The sequence below is a fragment of the Microtus oregoni genome, unplaced genomic scaffold, assembly GCF_018167655.1.
Source record: "Microtus oregoni isolate MIOR12 unplaced genomic scaffold, Mior012 000150F_ref0000365, whole genome shotgun sequence".
NCBI classification, from domain to species: domain Eukaryota; kingdom Metazoa; phylum Chordata; class Mammalia; order Rodentia; family Cricetidae; genus Microtus; species Microtus oregoni.
The window spans coordinates 1,013,735-1,031,398 of NW_024544800.1; the positions used below are offsets into that span (position 1 = coordinate 1,013,735).

Below are 17,664 nucleotides of genomic sequence, written 5' to 3' on the forward strand. Positions count from 1 at the left end.
CACCGTGTAGTCAAGGATGACTGTGAATTCCTAATCTTCCTGCCTATGCCTCCCAACTTCTGGGATTACAGACATGAGCCACCCCAGCTCAATAAATGACTGTTGAAAAATAGATTTTTTTCCTGATGTTTCTGAAAATATATGACAAAAGGACCAAATTTCTGATATTTGTTGGATGAGGTAAGAATAATTCTCAAGGATCCTCAGCCAGTGTTTTTCCTCTTTATCTCCCACTCCTTCAAAGCCAGCTCTCCCTCCCCCAGAGAAAGCAAAGGACAATTTTAACTCTTTATTTGAAACAAACAATTCCAGAGACAGAAGGTTAGTTGTGACAATAGTTTCTCACTACAACACAAGGGTGGGCATGGCTCACTGAAGGGACAGGCCAGGCACCTCAGTACAATATATACAATTGAAACAGTGGCTAAACTGGTGACAGTTATAAAGACACAGAAAGAAGACTGGGGAGCAGCAAAGCCAACAGGGAAAGAACTGGGCACTCCCTCTACCAAACACTACATTTTCTGGGTCCACAAATGTAAGATGGGGAAAAGAGAAGATGTAGGTAGTAGGAGCAGGACCCTTACCCACAGTTCCTCACCTCTCTTTTGAGCACAAACCCCATCCTGTATGGCCTAGGCCCCCATACAGTGGGCCTGGCTTTGATGATAGGGGGAGAACAACATTGGGGAACCCAGCCCCAATCCGAGTCAGAAGGTCATTTTTGCTTTGAGCGCTCTGTTCGTGAAACTAAAGGGAGGCAGTTAGGGGTAAGCATGTTGACACCATGGCTCATGCCGCCCTAAGATAGCAGGAGAGACAAACACATAAACCAAGGGGACAGGAATATGCACAATAGGAGTCTGCTCCCCATACTGAGTCATTCTCTGCCTTCGAGGAAAAGAAAGCATTTGAAACCCTTGAGAAACTACAACACCAGCGGTGCTCAAAGGGCAGGTAAGGGACATGGTGGGGAAGGGTGCTAACAATCACTTGATTTCAGGAGGGATAAAAGTGTCTGAGCTCTGTGCTTTAGGGAAATGGTCCCCTCATTTATTTCTTATCTCTCAGACAAGACCCTTTTACATGGTACTGGGGAAGAGGAAAGAGAGAGAGAGGACACAGGGCAGAGAAGGCAGCTGGGTTCTTCCCTAGGTCAGACCTAGGAACACAGGGCTTCACCTACATAGACATAGGTCAGGAAACCCAAAGCCAACAGGATCACCAGAGCTATTATCACTCCATCAGAGTCAGGCCCCAGCAGAAAGGGTTCACTGTGAAGCATAAAGAAAATGGGCTACCTGGTTCATGTCCATCACAGGGGGACTAGCCCATGAGTACAGAAGATTGGGGCCCCAGGGTTACAAGTGGTATGGAAGGTTAAAGCCAGGGATTCCTGGGAAAGGCAGGGAATGAGAAAATAGAAAGAGGCAGCCAGGGGCCTTCAGAATGGATAACATGGTTCCTGGGCCAGTTGCCCCACAGGACAGACACTGATGTGAAAGATGGATACAAGGTACCACATGGGTTTAGTCTAGGTCTTCTTCCCCAGGACGACCAAGTTCCTCATAAATCTCACGCACAGCCAGAATGCGATTAAGCATGCTCTCCAACATGCTTCGGTCCATGGGAATCACAGAATACCAGAGAGGTGACTCCGCAATGCAGGAGCGCTCAGGTTGCAGGTAGAACACATCATTTCGAGTCCTGAGGCTTTCAGGACTACAATAGTGGGGATGAGGGTGGAAGATAGACATTAGTAGTATACCAAGGCAGAGCAGGCCTCTTAGGTCCACATGGGAAACCATTCCTAGGAACTCACTAACTCACCATTTTGAGAGATAGAACTCATAGAACTTGACAGGGCAGCGGAGAGGATTCATGCGATTCTCACGTTGCTCTAAGATAGTTTCATCTTCCCTTTTCCGTTTCCCAGGACCTGTGTCTATAGTGGAGGGAAATGACCCAGACGCATTAGAACACAGGCCCAATGAGCCACCTCCCAGAGCACAATCAAGGGCACAGAGATAAAGCCACAGGATCAAAAAATACAGCTTCATAAAGAAATAAAATGGTGAATAAAGGAAGGCTAGGAGTGTAGCCAGGTAGAAAAGTGCTCGCCTAGCACATACAAGGCTCTGGGTTCTATTTCTATTACCACAAAAAAGAGAAAGAAAGGAGGGAGGGAGGGAAGGAAGGAAAGCAGAAGGTTTGTTAGTCTCCACACTAACCAAACATCCTATATGTGTACTACTCTGACAAAGTGTATATAATCCTTCCCGAGTTGACTTCTTAAGGAGGTGATCTCACAAGTCATACAAAACAACTGGAAAACAGTTTGTTGGAAGGTTAGGCTTCCTTCTAGGTCAGATTAAAAATGACGGCCACAACCTTTGCCCATTCATTTATGTAGAGGCACAAAGAAGGGACCTGAAGAATCACACTCAGACAAGACAGAATTCCAGGGCCACAGAGAATGGAAACCAATAGTTTCTTTTCCTCCCTCTGTACAGTCTTGATTTTACTGTTGTACTTGTGTGTATGTGTGAGTGCACACTTTTGTTGGGCATGGGCATGAGAGAGCAGGTGCATATGTGCGTATGTGGAGGCCAGAGGTTGACACTGGGTACCTTCCTCTCTCCTGTCTATATTATGTTGAGACAGAGTCTGTTACTGAGCCTGGAGCTCACCGACTAGCAGGACTAGCTGAACAATGAACTCTGGGCAAACTACCTGTCTCTACCCCTGCTTGCTCCAACTCTAGGTTATAGACATAGGCCACCATGCCTAGGTTTACATGGGTGCTAGGGATGCAAACTCAGGACCTCATATTACGTGGCTTGCATGGGTGTTTTATCAACTGAGCCATCTCTCCAGTCTTCAGTACGCAGTTTTTGATTCATTCAAAATTTGTTATTCACTTTCAACTCTCCCTGATAGTCAGACATACGTAACAGCTTACTATCTGTCCACTCTCATTCTTTCAAAATACAGCAAGCAAATAAACTGCCTAGAAATGATGAAGGTGAGAAACAGGTGTTAACTGCCCTCCTATTATGAAACAGCCAGCCGCTGTCTATCAGGACTGTTTTCATCTTTTCTGCAAACACAGAGGGAAGCTGGGGGCAAAGCAGAGGACCAACCTGGCGGGTATGGTGGGAATGCCAGGAAAAGAACATAAAGGGCAGAAGCAAAGGAGGGGAGAGCCTCATACCTCGCCCTTTCCTCTGTCGGACTGGGGCATAGTAGCGGATGCTCACCACCTTTGTGGTGCCCCGAGGAGTGGTACACTTGCGAGACTGCCGTACCACATTAGTGAAAGAGAGCTGCATGTGTTCCTCAGCTGTCTGCAGTCCAAAAAACTTAGTGTTGAAGAACATGAGGGTGTTGAGAAGGACAAAGGGAGAATAGACCCCCAGCTGCTTGCACTCCCAGAGGTGTTCTTCCTCCACACGGGAGAATACAGTATCTGTGATGGACAAAGAGAAAAACAAAGGGGATCGGCTTCCCAAACCCACCTGAGTTCCTACACATACATAAATTCACTGTAGGCTTCTTACTGCATATAAACCCTGACATCTGAACTACACAGTAGAGCTGGGCAATTTGGGGTAGGTGGTGGTGTTGAAACAGGGTTTCTCTGTGTAGCCTAGCCTATCCTGGAATTGGGCATTTTTTATATACTATTCATCTGCATGTAACACTTCTCTGACCATCTCCAAGTTATATGCAGGTAGACCTAATGCTTAGGATTCCCACATCTTGGTTTTTATCTTAACTAATCACCCAAACCTGGACTGTCTTTTTTTCTGGTACCAGAGATAAGTCTACAGACCTGAGTCTTTTTTCTTTTTCCTTTTTAAGAAAAGGGTTCCCCTCTGTAACTCAGACTAGCCTTAAACTTGAGATCTTGTCTCAGTCTCCCAAGAAGCCTGAACTATAGGCCCATATCATTGCCCCTAGATCAGACTAAGTCTTGCCCTATTCCTCATGTTCCTCTTTTAGTGTTTCCATTTAAATTAAAAAAAAAAAAACCCAAAAAACCAAAAAACAAAAACCAGGGTTTCACTATGTAGGGCTGGCTGGTCCAGAACTCACTATTAAGACCTTGAACTCTCTTAACACTGGGATTAAATGCATATACCACCATGCTTAACTCATGTTCTTTTTTTTAAAAGTGTCTCACTCTATAGTCCAGGGTGGTCCAGAACTTACAATTTTGCCTCAGCCTCCCTGATGCTGGGATTATAGGCATGCATCACCCCAAGTGGCTCTCCTCCTCATGTTCAAGGACAGGGACTCTGGCTCCATTAGCTTGAAACCCTGGGGCAACCAGGTATATACTCCTACCCTTGAACCCTTAGAGACAGGCCAGACAGTACAGGACTCTTATAGTGGTGTGTTGGAAGAAGGGAAGAGAGGAAGAAGGGCTTGCTAAGTTCCTGTCCCTTACTGTTGGGAAGGAGTGTGGGCTGCCAGGTACTCAGAGACTTGTTGAGTTCTTGAACGAAAGTCAAGTAGTAAAGGTCCGTGAAAATGTTCACCATTCGGTTATTTTCCAGCAAATACTAGAGAAAGAAAAACAGAAATACATAAAGCCAGACTAGGATCTACAGGAAAGAGAATGATGATGAAAGCTGCAGTCATGGTCCGCGGTAATTAGAGAGGATGGGAGACAACCGCTTGAGTAGATAACCGAGCGCACTTTCCCTCAGGTATGACTGCTAGTGGACTAAGGCTTTGCTGAAAGAGGTGGAGCTTGGAGACAGACAGCCCTCACAAGCTCAGATACCCTTAGCAGGTCCTAGCTGCTAACTTCACCAAGTGAGAACTAAACATTACCCAACTACTCAAGGAACTCAGCCCTCACATCCTTCCTCAAGACTCAAGGGTGATCTAGAGGATCCAGAGAGCAATGGAGACTGGTGCTTAACCAACAGTCCTGGAAGGGAGCACTGATTTTAGGAGGCCATTGATATATATTTGTCACAGGAAATTTAGACAAGCTGCCTATTCAGGGGAAGAGACAAGTGACAAAAAGGAGTGGGCTAGAAGCAGTTCAGTAGAATTGTGTATGCTATGTTGAAAGTGATAGAAAACAAGATGGTGTGCAAGAGGTACCTGCTGGATGCCAAGACACAGATAGTAGATACTGTCGGGTTCATATCGTTCACCATTGGGTCGAGTAATTTCTCTCACAAACTGGGCCAGACCGTAGTTGAGCTCAGCAGCCGAACAGGCGAGAATATCCTCTTTGATACGCATGGGTTTGGCTGAAGTGATATGTAGTAGAGGTAAATAGGATTAAGAAAACTCCATGTGGAGAATTTTACATAGCTCCACCATTAACCCTTTCGTCACAACTAGCTCCTGAAAAAACCCATCAATTATGAAAGAAGTCCTCAACCTTGAACCTAGACAGGTTCTCCCTTTAATCTATAACTGTTCACTGTCTTTACTGGATGGGGAACCCATAAGTGATCACACCCTTACCACTCCTAGACATCTTCAGCTGTTAGTAGGTTAATATAGCCCCTTTCTCTTTCCCTCTCTGTGCCTTTTTTCCTCCCTAGTACTTACGACCAAAGTGTAGCTCATCACCCTTGCTGGTTTCTCCATTGGCATATTTTGACTGGACCCAGCACTTCCAAGCATTAACACCATATGAATAGTTGAGACCAGTACAACTAGGCTGGCTGCTCAAAGAGTCCCGGGAACAGCTTTCAGAAAGCATCAGCCTCTTTTGACCCTGGAAAGGAAGACAATAGGAGGATGGTAACAAAGGCAACAACACGAGGGCACCATGCAGGACAGTGTTCACCGTTGGGGATGGGAGCACTGATGTAAGAACACAGAAAGCTACCATGGCAGAAAGCCCAAGAATAGTTTTAATAATCTTGTGAACAAGGGGAAAAGCAAAGTTTGAGCAGATCTCAGTACTTCTAGTGTTGGAGAAAGAAGACCAGGGAAGCTTTCTTGTGTGTCTATGAGAGCAGCCCCACTCCTTCAGATGTCCATTTTCTTTTTGTGGATACAGTAACCCCAGTCCTCACCTTCCTCATGGCTCGAGGAAGGTCCTGTTCAGTAGATACATCCTCAGGCCCTACAAGGCCACAATCAAAGAGGAAGTCTACACTTGGGTTAATGTCCAAAGGATCTAATAGAAGGGAAAGAAAGAAGAAATCAATTTCTTTAGGCCTCAACTCTAAAGTCCTCTCATCTCATCCTTGTTACTTGATCATTCAACTCAGGAAGAAGCACTTCGTCAGCTTCATTGAATGCAATATATGAAAGGCAGTCAGAGGTACACAAACACCAGACACAGGCTATGCATGTGGCAAAAGACCTTCTAGGCTACAGAATGCATTCAAAGCCAACCTAGACAACTCAAAAGACCCTCTCTCAAAATAAAAAGCAAAAAATAGGGCTGGGGGTAGCTCAGTAGTTGAGCTTGCCTAACATACACAGGACCTTGGATTGAATTCCCACAATCAACCACATTGAACACAAATATTCACAAATTCAAAGCAACATGAATATACTTAACATGACCGAACTGTACACATAAAATGGTGACAATGGGGACAGGGGAGATGGTTCAGTTGATAAAGTGCTTGCCATGCCAGCATGAGGACCTGAGTTTGATTCCCTAACACACACATGAGAAGCCAGGAGTGGCAGTATGTACTTATAATCCCAGCACTGGAGCGGCAAGAACAAGTGGATCCCCGAGGCTTGCTGATCAGCCAGCGTAGCCTACTTGGCAAGTGCCAGGGCAGTGAAAGAGACCTCATCTCAAAAAGGAGGTGGGCAGTGCTTAATGAATGATACCCAAGGTTTCCTCTGGCCTGAACATGGACTTGTATACTCATGAACATTCATACATACCCATACACACACACACACTTACATACAACTAAAAATAAAAAACAAAGGGTAGGGGATGTAGCCTAGTAGACATATACCCAGTATACATGAAGCCCTGGGTTCAATCCCCAGTACCATATAAGCTAGGAGTGGTGGTACACACCTATAATCCAGGCAGAAGGTTCAGAAATTTATCCTTAGCTACAGAGTGAATTCAAGGACAGTCTGAGCTGGGTTAATTGAGACTCTATCTCAAAAAACAAAAACCAAAACCAAACAGTACCCTGTCCTGTCTATTTTTGTTTTTTGTTTGTTTGTTTGTTTGGTTGGTTGATTTTTTTTTAAGACAGGGTTTCTCTATGTAGTCCTAGCTGTCCTGGAATTCTCTGTAGACCAGGCTGGCCTCAAACTCAGAGATCTCCCTGCCTCTGCCTCCTGAGTACTGGGATTAAAGGCGTGTGCCACCACCATCTAACTCCTGTCTTTTTTTTTTTTTTTTTTTTTTTTTTTGGTTTTTCAAGACAGGGTTTCTCTGTGGTTTTGGAGCCTGTCCTGGAACTAGCTCTTGTAGACCAGGCTGGTCTCGAACTCACAGAGATCCGCCTGCCTCTGCCTCCCGAGTGCTGGGATTAAAGGCGTGCGCCACCACTGCCCGGCTCCCCTGTCCTGTCTTAATAAACATTCTTTAGAGTCATGCTCAGGATCACAAGAAACACTCCTTTCCTAATAGCACAACGCTACGATATTCAGTGGGCATGCCTTAAATCCTACTTACTCTTGGGGAAATCTGCCTCCAAGTCTTGCCCAGGCTCATCTAAGACATTAGCCATCTTAACAGCCATGGCCAGGACATCATCTCGAGCTGTGCCAAACAGGTCACAGTCTTCCAGAAGTCCCTCTGCACTCTGGTTGCTCACAAGATCTGAGAGGCAAAGAAGTCAGCTCAGTCACTGTAGTCTCTTGTCCAACACCCACAACAGGCTTCTGGGGCTGGTCACAGCCATCCCTTCCCATCCCACTTAGCACCAAGACCACACCTCCCACCCTTACAGGCAGGCAAACTGGTAGCATATTTCCGCCATCATTGCTATCTACTGCATACCACAAAGATCAGAAGAGGCCTTGTCTAACTCTTCAGCCTCTGCAATCATTTCCGCCATGGCCAGGATGTCAGCCTCCAAGGGGTTGGAAGGGATCTTCACCTTCAGCTCCTCAATGGTCTCCACAATCTTCTCTGTGCTCTCCAAGGTAGTGGGCAAGAACATGGGCACAGGAACCTAGAGACACAAATCCCAATAAAATGTCAAGAATCACACCAGTGGATAAGGGTACCAACTTATGAGAAAACCAGAGAGAGTGGGCCTGAATCCTAGATAAAGAATGAGCCAGGCGATGGTGGTGCACGCCTTTAATCCCAGCACTCCGGAGGCAGAGGCAGGAGGATCTCTGTGAGTTCGAGACCAGCCTGGTCTACAGAGCAAGTTCCAGGACAGGCTCCAAAGCCACAGAGAAACCCTGTCTCGAAAAACCAAAAAATAAAAAATAAAATAAAAAATAAAATAAAAAAAGAACTACTGGTCAGGATAAAGGAGGACTGGTCAGGAAGGGCAAGTCCACTTACCGGGATAGGCATTGAGAAAGGCACCGGGACTTTCTGGCAGTATAGATGCATAGGCACTGGCACAAATATGGGCACTGGGATGGGCAACACAATCACCTGTGGCTTCCACTCTTCTGCAGACAAGAAAACTCTTTTCAGCACCCCCTTCTAGATTAATGATATCTGATCTAGGACCTGATACTCATCTGTCATCCCCCAAAACTCTAAACATGTGTTCAATGTCACAAAACTGCCTTAAAGAGAGCGCTACCTAGGTTCCTGGACATGAAGCTGGAAGCTGACAACTTAGGAACACTGTCCATGGAATGGAGGTATCATGGCACTCACCTGTTTGACTTCCTTTGGACTTCATTTCCATCTTACAGGAGACTCCCCGGTTCTGCATCAGCGGCTTACACATGGCAGCTTTGTTTTTACGGGGTGTTGCTGGGGGTGGTGGGAGTGAAGGAGTGGGCACACTTGGAACTGATCGAGTCTTCACAGGAATCTGTAGCATCAAAGGAATGTAAGTTCTGCCAATTATAGTACCCTCCTCTGAAACAGTCCTCCCTCTTGATTTTTGTTCTGACCTTGCCCAAATTCCCATTCTCCTCTGGGATCCTCACTGTGTTGTTGTTTTCCACTTTGGTTTGAGAGGGTGTCTGGGGCTTTGACTCAGAAGACTGACCTGTAAAATCAAACAAGGAAATGCTCTTATTTTCCGCACCATTTTTCTAGGAGAGCTTTATGAAAGAGCACTCTCTAGAAATAGAAAGTCTAGGATTTTTCTTCCTTCCTACCCAAGTCTGGTCTTCTCTAGGCTTCAGAAACAGTAGCCAAGAAGATTCTTTGCTTCTAGCTACCAAGAAGAATGAAACATTCCTAGTGACTGAAGCACCAGGCTAATGTTCTAGAAATGGTACCAGTTTTCAGTGTCACTGAAGGTAAAGCTTCTGCTGATACTTCCCTTTCTCTGAAAACTAACCATAACCACCACAAGTCCTACCCTACCTGAGTACACCTTCAACTACACATCCTTGCAGAGAACCAGCACTCACTGCAGAATTTAAAGAAGAATACCCAAAGAGTCCAAAAGATAAAAGAGCAGGTAGTGGTAATCTGGCAAGGGAACAGGCAAATGCAAGGAAGAGGAAGAAGGGGCTTGACCTGACATTGAAAAAGCCTAGGCCAGTTCTAGAAAAGTCCCACTGTCCCAGACTCACTGTTCAGGAGGCTTTCTGGCCCACTCTGGGTATCCAAGTTGGGTTGGTTCTGCTGGCTGTAGAAGCGCAGCAGACACTGTTGGTTGCAGAAATGACGGATTTGCCCACGCCAGTGGATGGTTTCCAGCAGCTTCCCCTGGCGCTTACAGGCATGGCACCGGGCAGCCTGAGGGCATTGACAGAATGGTCAGACCTGCCTCTTAGAAATATGCCAGGCCCTCTCTTCTATGATAAGCCATGTTTGTCTCTTTGGAGAGCACCCTAGAGACTGGAGATCTGGTGCTGGTACCAGTACAACAGTTCATGCCCCTGTCGCCTTCTTTCTGACATGTTGACTCTCCTTACCTTGCAGTACCATAACAGGTACTTGGTCTTACAGTCCTCGCTGCAAAAGTCCCAGGTGCTGCCATCCAGTTGCTCAGCAACTCCACGCTGGCAGGTTTGGGAGCAGTAAGTACAAGTGATACAGCATAAGCCCAGTTTCTTAGTGAAGTCTTGTTTGTACAGTAGCACACAGCCTAGAAAGGGGAGAACAGGAAAGAGAGCCTGGAGACAGAGTTATTCACAGGTATAAGACCCAGTCTTTTCAAAGTACTGCATCTGAAACCTCGTCCGCCTAAAGCCTTAGCGTAAGTGGAGTGGAGCGTTCTGACAAGGCCCTACCTTACACACTGCTTTCTAAGCCTTGCTTCTTTCTCTGCCATCCTCCCTGGTCACAAGAGACAGGGCCTCAGTCCCTACCTCACTTCCTTACCTTCACTGCAGAAGCTTTTCTCCACCCCACTGAACCGAAGTTTCTCATGCAGGAGTTTCTCCTGCCGGCAGTGCTCACACTGGGATACCACACCCCGAAGCCGCTTGAAGTCCTCACAGCAATCACGGCAGCAGAACTGGAAGACCTGGTCCTGAGATGGAAATACAGGACAGGAAGGACACAGCTAGGACATCTGCACCTGAAAGGCACAGCTCGAAAAGACTTCTTCAAACATGTGGCAAGAGGTGGGTGGGGGGATCTTACCTGCCACTCCAAGACCTCAGGCTTGCCACTGAAGAGGCTATGGCAGTAGTGACAGCTCAGGTGAATGCCCCCCTCAGGGCTAGTACGCTGGAGGGAAGGAAGACAAATAAGGGGTAGGGGCAAGATGTGTGCAGTGCTGGAGGGGATGGGAGGTCAGGCTTTCTCTTTGCCCTACCCAGACCTACCTACCCCAGTTCTCCTACCCTTTCCCTATGGCCACACCCTGTATCCCCTGGTCTAGGGTCTGGAGTACCTGGAACTTGGTCCAGCAGCTGGGGCTGCAGAACTGGTAGACTGTGCGATCAACTTTGTTGTAGTAACAAGGGTCAGAGAGGCTGCGGCGGCAGAAGCTGCAGGGTCGGGGAGGGCCTGGGGCATAGAAAGAAAGAGAGAAAGAAAGAGAAAGAGGAAGAGAGAGCACATAGAAGGTGTAAGGCAGGGCAGAAGTGGAATAGAAAATCCACGGGAAGATGTGGTTGGGGCTGAGGTTGAGCAGCAGAAATTACTCTAAAAGAGGGGAATGTGGGAAGTAGAAGGAAGGCCAGCAGGGATCTCAGAGAAGAGGGCTTTGCACCTACCAGTGAGCCCTGCCTGCTTCACTTTGTAAGAAGTGGTACAGCACAGGGAACAGAACAAGCTGGTCTTGCCATTACGATCCACATGTGATAGCATCTCAAAGTTCTTACACAGGGTCTTGCACCAGACACAGGGGTACACACGTGTGTTTTTCTGTGAGGATGGGGAAGGAGAGGCTGAGGCTGGATTTGTCCCTTCACTTTTATTTTTAAAATTTTTTAAACATGAAATTTTTCAGGCATACAAAAAAAAGTATAGATGATGATATAACAAAGACCTGTGTGTCCACCAGCCAGCTTCAAAAATAAAACATAACAGATACAATTGAAACCCCCTTTATTTGTTTTATTTTTCCCAGCCCTCGACCCTTCAGGCACCTTTATTTATCACCCAAGAACCACACCCCCTTCCAAAGCCCTCTAATGCACTACTCCCTCGGCCCCACCTTCTTGTACGCCCCCAAGCACGTTGTGTTGCAAAACCGCTTTTGTTGACCATCATGGAAGAGGAGCTCTGGGCCAAGGCTCCCAGGCCTGGCGTAGATGTAAGCCCCACACTGGTCACAACAGTTGGTTTTCAGTCCCTTGTTGGCTCGGAATTTGGAGAAGCAAGAATCGCTGCAGAGTCGATGCACCACGCTGCCATTGCTGACCTCATGTAGGACCTGCCACACATACATATACACACCCTGAGCTGAGGCCAGGCCACCACCGCCCACCCCAATCAATGCAAGGACAGAACTCCCACCTCACCCTAGACCTTCACAGCAGACAGTGGGCCTAGGACCCCCCCAACCTGTGCGTCAGGCTGTAGACTTGATGGCGAGATCCTGGGAGGTAAGGAAGGTCAGCTGCATACATCCTGGAGAAGCTCTATCCTTGAATTTGCTCCCTCAGAATGGCTACCTTTTCCACCCAAATCCCTTTCCCCCCTGGGGCTTGGCCCCTGCAGCTCTGGAACCAGGGGGGCAGGTCAGAGCCAGCAGGCTCTGTCAATTGGCCTGTGGTGAGCAGCCTCACCTCTCCAGTCTTCTGGCATATGCTGCAGCGAGTGGCATCGGCAGGATCCCCAGACTGGGGGATTGGACGCTGCTGCTGGGCCTCATACAGAGACAGACAGACAGATGTGCAGAATTCCTGGAAGGAGCCTCCTGAACCAGTCTGTACCACAACTGAGTCCTTGGTGTTCCAGATCTCCCTGGAGGTGGGAACAGGTTTGAGCATTCCCAGGACCACCCTCTTATCCCAGCAGTAACCCCTGTACTCCCTAGGATTTGGATTGAGGACCATAGAATCAAATACTCTAACCACTTCCCTAAATTAACCCTATCATCTCCATCCTGCTTGGTTTTGCCAACACAATCTCTCTTACCCAGAACTCCCACCCCTGGTCCCTGCCCCCTCCCACCCTAGGATCTCCACGCACTTCTTGCAGAAGGTACAGGTCTTTCTGCCCAAAGGCTTCTTGGAGAAAGTAGTGAGACAAGATGAAGAACAGAAGAGCTGAGGCAGCCCCTTGCGCTGATAGGCCGTCTGCCCCTTCTGCAGTGGTGTCCGGCAATGTGCACAAGACATCTTGGTGCCCATTGAAGAGCGCCCAGCCCTTTGTGCCATACTTGAGCGCAGGGACATGCGAGGAGAGCGCCGGGGCCGGAATGGCACAAAGTCCTCATCATTGGGGTCATCTACCATGGCATCAGAATCCTCATCTGACACTGGAACTGTGGGAGTAGGCGGGGCAGTGAGAAAAGACCGCCAGAACAGATCTCCAGCCATTAGATGACCAGACTAATAGTAAGTTCAAAACTGATCCTGGGATCTCTGGGACTCCTCTTGTTCTGGCTGTTATACTTCCTCTCCCTTTACATTGGTATCTTAAGCTACTCATGTTTATTATACAATATTCAGGAGGGGGCTTCCAAGAAAGAAGTCTATGGACAGGGACAGTATAGTTGAAACGTAAAACTTTCTATTCTTATTGTTCTTGTTTTCAATTTTCCCCCACTACCTCTTGGTTCCCATGCCAACCCACAGCAGAGACAGGCACTTCTCTTTCTGCAGAGAGGAACTACAGGAGCCAGAAGATCCGTGCCCTGTCATAATCCCACCTTCAGCTCTTCTCTACACCAGGAATTCCCAGGACACACTTCCTCAAATCCTACTTACTGCTCTCAGTGGAATCCACAACCTCAGGCTTTGGAGGTTCTGCTCTTCTAACGCGCTCGCTTCTCTTCTGCACCTTGGAAAGAGGGGCAGGGAGGAAAGCTGAAGCTAACAGCTAACCGGAGCCCAAGGTTGGGGAAGGAATAGGAGATGGAAGGTGGGGTGTCAGGGTTGGGACCCTTGGCCCATCACTGAAGAGAAAGGAGAAATGGGAGCTGGACTTCATTCTTAAGAATCAGTAGACACAAGAGCTCCTCCCTTCTCTGAATCTGACAGCATCCCCCCCCCACCATCTAGGAAGGAAAATGAAGCGTCTGTCCTTCTCAGGGCTATGGGGGACCCAGATTCTTTCCGATTCCCTCCCCCTCACCCTCTCAGGCGGCTTCTCAATCTCCTTCCCAGTCAGACCATCTCCTGCAAAGGAAGCAAGAAAGTAACCTAAATCTTGAGCCCGCCCAGGCCCAAACCCCACCTCCCCTCCTGAGGAAGAATTTACTCAAAACTGAAAGGGAAAACTCAAGTGTCTGGCTTCTAACCCTTCCAGGGTTACCTCAGACTCTGTACTAGGGTGGAAGTGGGGAAGGTATGTGTGCGGCTCTTCTCCGTTAAATAAATGCATTATCCTACCCTCCCACTCATTTCTGTCCCACTGGTCGTGAAGAATTTATATTGTACCAACAAAAACAAATGTTATGGGTAGATTCCTCTGGGCTTTGGTGGTATTTAAGATTATATATCTGCAGACCCTTATCACAGCCTAGGAGGGATATCACTAGGTAGATTAAGGGAGAAACTAGAGTCTCAGGTCTAGATGGCCCCTCCCCTACCAGAGATGCATCCTAGATCCTGCCTCTCTACCATCCCCCTGAAATCAGTATGCTCTTAGGGACTTCGGAGAGGAGTTACCATTCACCAAACCCAGAAACTCCACTCCCTTTTAGAACCAAACAGCTGGAAAAATTTTAGCGCCTAGAAGCCTGCTATTTTTCTTCAAATTCTGAAGGAAGGACCCTGGGACTGAAAGCCCACTGGGATGTGATAAAGGGAACCTATGCCATCAAATTCAGCCCCTCATACTACCCCATTCATCCTGCGCAGCCCCCCCCACTCCTCCCACCTCTATTTTCCATAATCTTTACCACACCCCACTCTTCCTTCCAAAACCCCAACTCCTTCCCCACACGGATCCCTACTCTAATCTTTCCCCCCTCCTACCCCCCTCCTTCAGTTCCCAAAGCACATAGCCAGCCCTCCTTACCACCACCCTTTCCCCAGCCCCCTCCAAATGATTAGGCAACCTACCTGGCAAAGAAGGATGTGTAGCAGGGATAGAGAACCCAGGTTTGCTCTGAGAACTGTTGAAGCCATCCCCCAGAGTCTCTCCCACTGAAGGGCTAGGGGCTGCATTTAGGTTCTGTGGCTGCCCTTGGGTATGCTCCTCCTCCTCCTCCTGCCCAGGGGAGCCCCTTCTCCTTGTAGCTATGGGGGGTATCTCCTCCTCTTCAATATGAGGAGACTCCAGGATTATTGGAGAATCCGGAGCCAAAGGTTCTAGTAGCCCCTCAGGTAAAGGGGGACTAGCCCCAGCCCCTGGATCAGGTGGCATCACCTCAGGGGTCTGGCACCCTGGTCCAGGCTCTAGGGTCTGCTCTCCCGAATCCCATGCAAGGGTCCCCTCAGAATCATGGTCCACCTCTGGGGGAGAGGGGGCTTTATAAAGCAGCCCCCCCAGCCCCAGTAGCTCAGTGGCTCCATCCAGGACTACTCCAGGGTCTTTTTCCAGGCCAGAAGGGGTATCAAGCAGGTCCAGGGCTCCAGAGGATGGAGACGGACCTGGGGGGGGCCCATCCTCGAGTGGGAGCAGTCTGAGATTCCAGCAGATCCTCTCCAAATTCCATGTCTACTGGAAGGTCTCCAGCCAGGGGCTTCTCTGGCAGGGTCAATGGGTCAAATGGACTGGGGAAATCACTGGGATCCATGGCTGGGTATGGGCTGCAGATCGGAAGAGGGGGCAATAGAGGTGGTCTTAGCCTGAATTTCTTATGTAGGCTGAGACACACCCCGTCATGCACTTGGATTTCTCATTAGCTGCAGCCCCCCCCAACAACCGATGGGCATTTCCACAGGCTTCAGTCCCAATGTCCACTCCCCCCCCCATACAGCGCCCTCTGCGGGGAGTGGCGTTCCCCGCCCTGGCCGGGTGCCCACACTCGCCAGGCAGTTGGTCTCTAACCCGCTCGACACCCCCCACCGAGACTCGTAGCTCCTTCCTCCCTACCTCTCACACACCCCCCACCTCAGGCTGAACGCCCCCTCAGAGTCTCTTCTGGCCGCCGCAGCCAGAAGCCTTTCCCGCTCCAGCGATCTCAGTCCCCCGGTCCCCCCTTACTCTCCAAGAGCCCCCCAGGTTTCCAGTCTCTACCCATCCTGTCCAGCCCCGCTGCCCCTACCCGCAGAGCCCCGTCCTCCCTCAGCCCTTCCCCGCCCCCACAAACTGCCCTTCCTAACCATTCCCCCCTCGGTTACCTTTCAGGGTGGACCACTTCCTCAGCCCCGTCCCTCTTCCCTACTGCTCCCCTAGTCTTTCCCTTCTCCTGTTGCCCACCCCCCACCTCAGGCATTTACAGGAAGACATTTTGGAGCTACGATTTCTCCTTAGACCCCCCTCCCGGCTACTGCGAGATCCCGCCTGCAGGTTCGGTTCGGCTTAATCAGTCCCGACCCCTACCTGAGGCAGGGTTAGAGTAACCGCTACAAGCCTAGAACTGCAGACAGCGACGGCCCCGCACTCCTTCTCCACCTCCCTCCCTAGCAGCCGGGACAGGGGTCGCGGCCCCTTTAAATGGCAGCGCCGCTTGCAGCGCTGAGCGCTCTGCACCAGGCAGGCGGGCGGTGCCAGCAACCAATCCCATTGGCTGGCTGGAGGAGGGGGCTCGCGAGACAGCGCCGGCCCCCGGCGCGAGACTCCCAGCCCAGTGGCCGCCTGGAAATTGCGGACTGGAGTATAGCCACTGGGGATGGAGTCTGAGCCCCCGCCCGGGGCCCCGTTAGTTGAGCCTCTGGAGCTTTGAAGCCCGCCCCCGGGGAAGGCGGCGCCCCCTTTCTACCGAAGGGCCTAGTACATTAAAGACACAAAAACGGAGGAAAAACCCAGATCTACGCACCTGCTTTCCTTACCTGGCTCAAGAGTCTGGCCCCGTCACACCCGTGCCCGCCTTACCTCCAGAGCCCACTGTACCCGTGATCCCCTCCTCTCATTCAAATGGTCCCTGGTCCCCTCCCCCTCTCCGTGTCCCTCTTCGCTTCCCACTCGTGTTCAACGCCCCCCCCCACGCATCCCCCCTCAGCAGTCCCTACCTACGCCATGCAGCAGACGCTTGCCAAGATTACCCTCCCCCATCCCCACCTCTCCGGGGCCCGCCCCCCGGGCGACTGTTGGGGTAGTGAGTGACAGCAGAGAATGGGGGGGGGGGAGGCAAAGACCCAACCCTCAAGTGCCCCTCCTCCCCTTGTCTGCAAGCCTCAGCCCCCCTCCAACCTGTCTAAGAGTCGTAGTTATGGGGTGTCTTAAGCTTGCTTCCAACCACCCTTGCCAGTTAAATGGCTCTGGCTTCTTGACAACGCCTATGCAGTAACGGTTACTGCCTGATGACCCCCAAAGCAGGTTCTGCAAGGCTACACCCCTTTTTCCCTCCATGGCCTTTGGGTAAGTTCTGGGATCATTTCACTGAATCTTACTGTAGGAGCTTGAATTATCTCTTGAATAGTTTTCCTCACCAGACGCTTCCACCCCCCCAACACACACACACACACACACACACACACACACACACACACACACACACACGCTCGCGCGCTCGCGCGCTCACGCGTGCGCCCCCCCCACAAGCTCGCGAGCTCACGCGTGCGTGCTCTCACACACACACACACACACACACACACACACACACACACACACACGGACGCACACTGTCCTTCCTTCCCTTTACCCTCTTTTTCGGTTCTTGTCTGTCCCTGTTCCTCACTGTCTCCCCGTCTCTGCCTCTAGAGCACTCAGGCAAACACGGGCTCCAGGGATCCTACTTGATGGTGGGCGTGGCTACGGCTAGGGCGAGAAGAAGGGTAGGGGTAGGGACCACTTACCTTAGGTCTTCTGATTTAGAAAAGAGTAAGTGCCAGTGTTCATTCTCAGGCCTCATGCTAGGGCCCTTTACAACC

The 17,664-nt window shown here is 49.6% G+C and overlaps 1 protein-coding gene across 1 annotated transcript; it reads right to left on the reverse strand.

The window, feature by feature from the left end:
• Nucleotides 1–280: 280 nt before the first annotated feature.
• Nucleotides 281–15,788, reverse strand: LOC121444956 (zinc finger MYM-type protein 3-like). Its single transcript, XM_041646913.1, is given in 26 exon segments — nt 281–1,722; nt 1,831–1,945; nt 3,215–3,469; nt 4,454–4,568; nt 5,122–5,273; nt 5,581–5,749; nt 6,054–6,157; nt 7,643–7,789; nt 7,970–8,144; nt 8,489–8,601; nt 8,816–8,975; nt 9,058–9,155; nt 9,691–9,856; nt 10,036–10,208; nt 10,445–10,595; nt 10,709–10,795; nt 10,962–11,077; nt 11,287–11,437; nt 11,730–11,948; nt 12,304–12,481; nt 12,710–13,004; nt 13,450–13,522; nt 13,817–13,860; nt 14,749–15,286; nt 15,288–15,438; nt 15,725–15,788. Coding segments are annotated over 25 exon segments (4,125 nt in total). The 5' UTR covers nt 15,426–15,438; nt 15,725–15,788; the 3' UTR covers nt 281–1,529.
• Between the last annotated feature and the right edge of the window lie 1,876 nt (nt 15,789–17,664).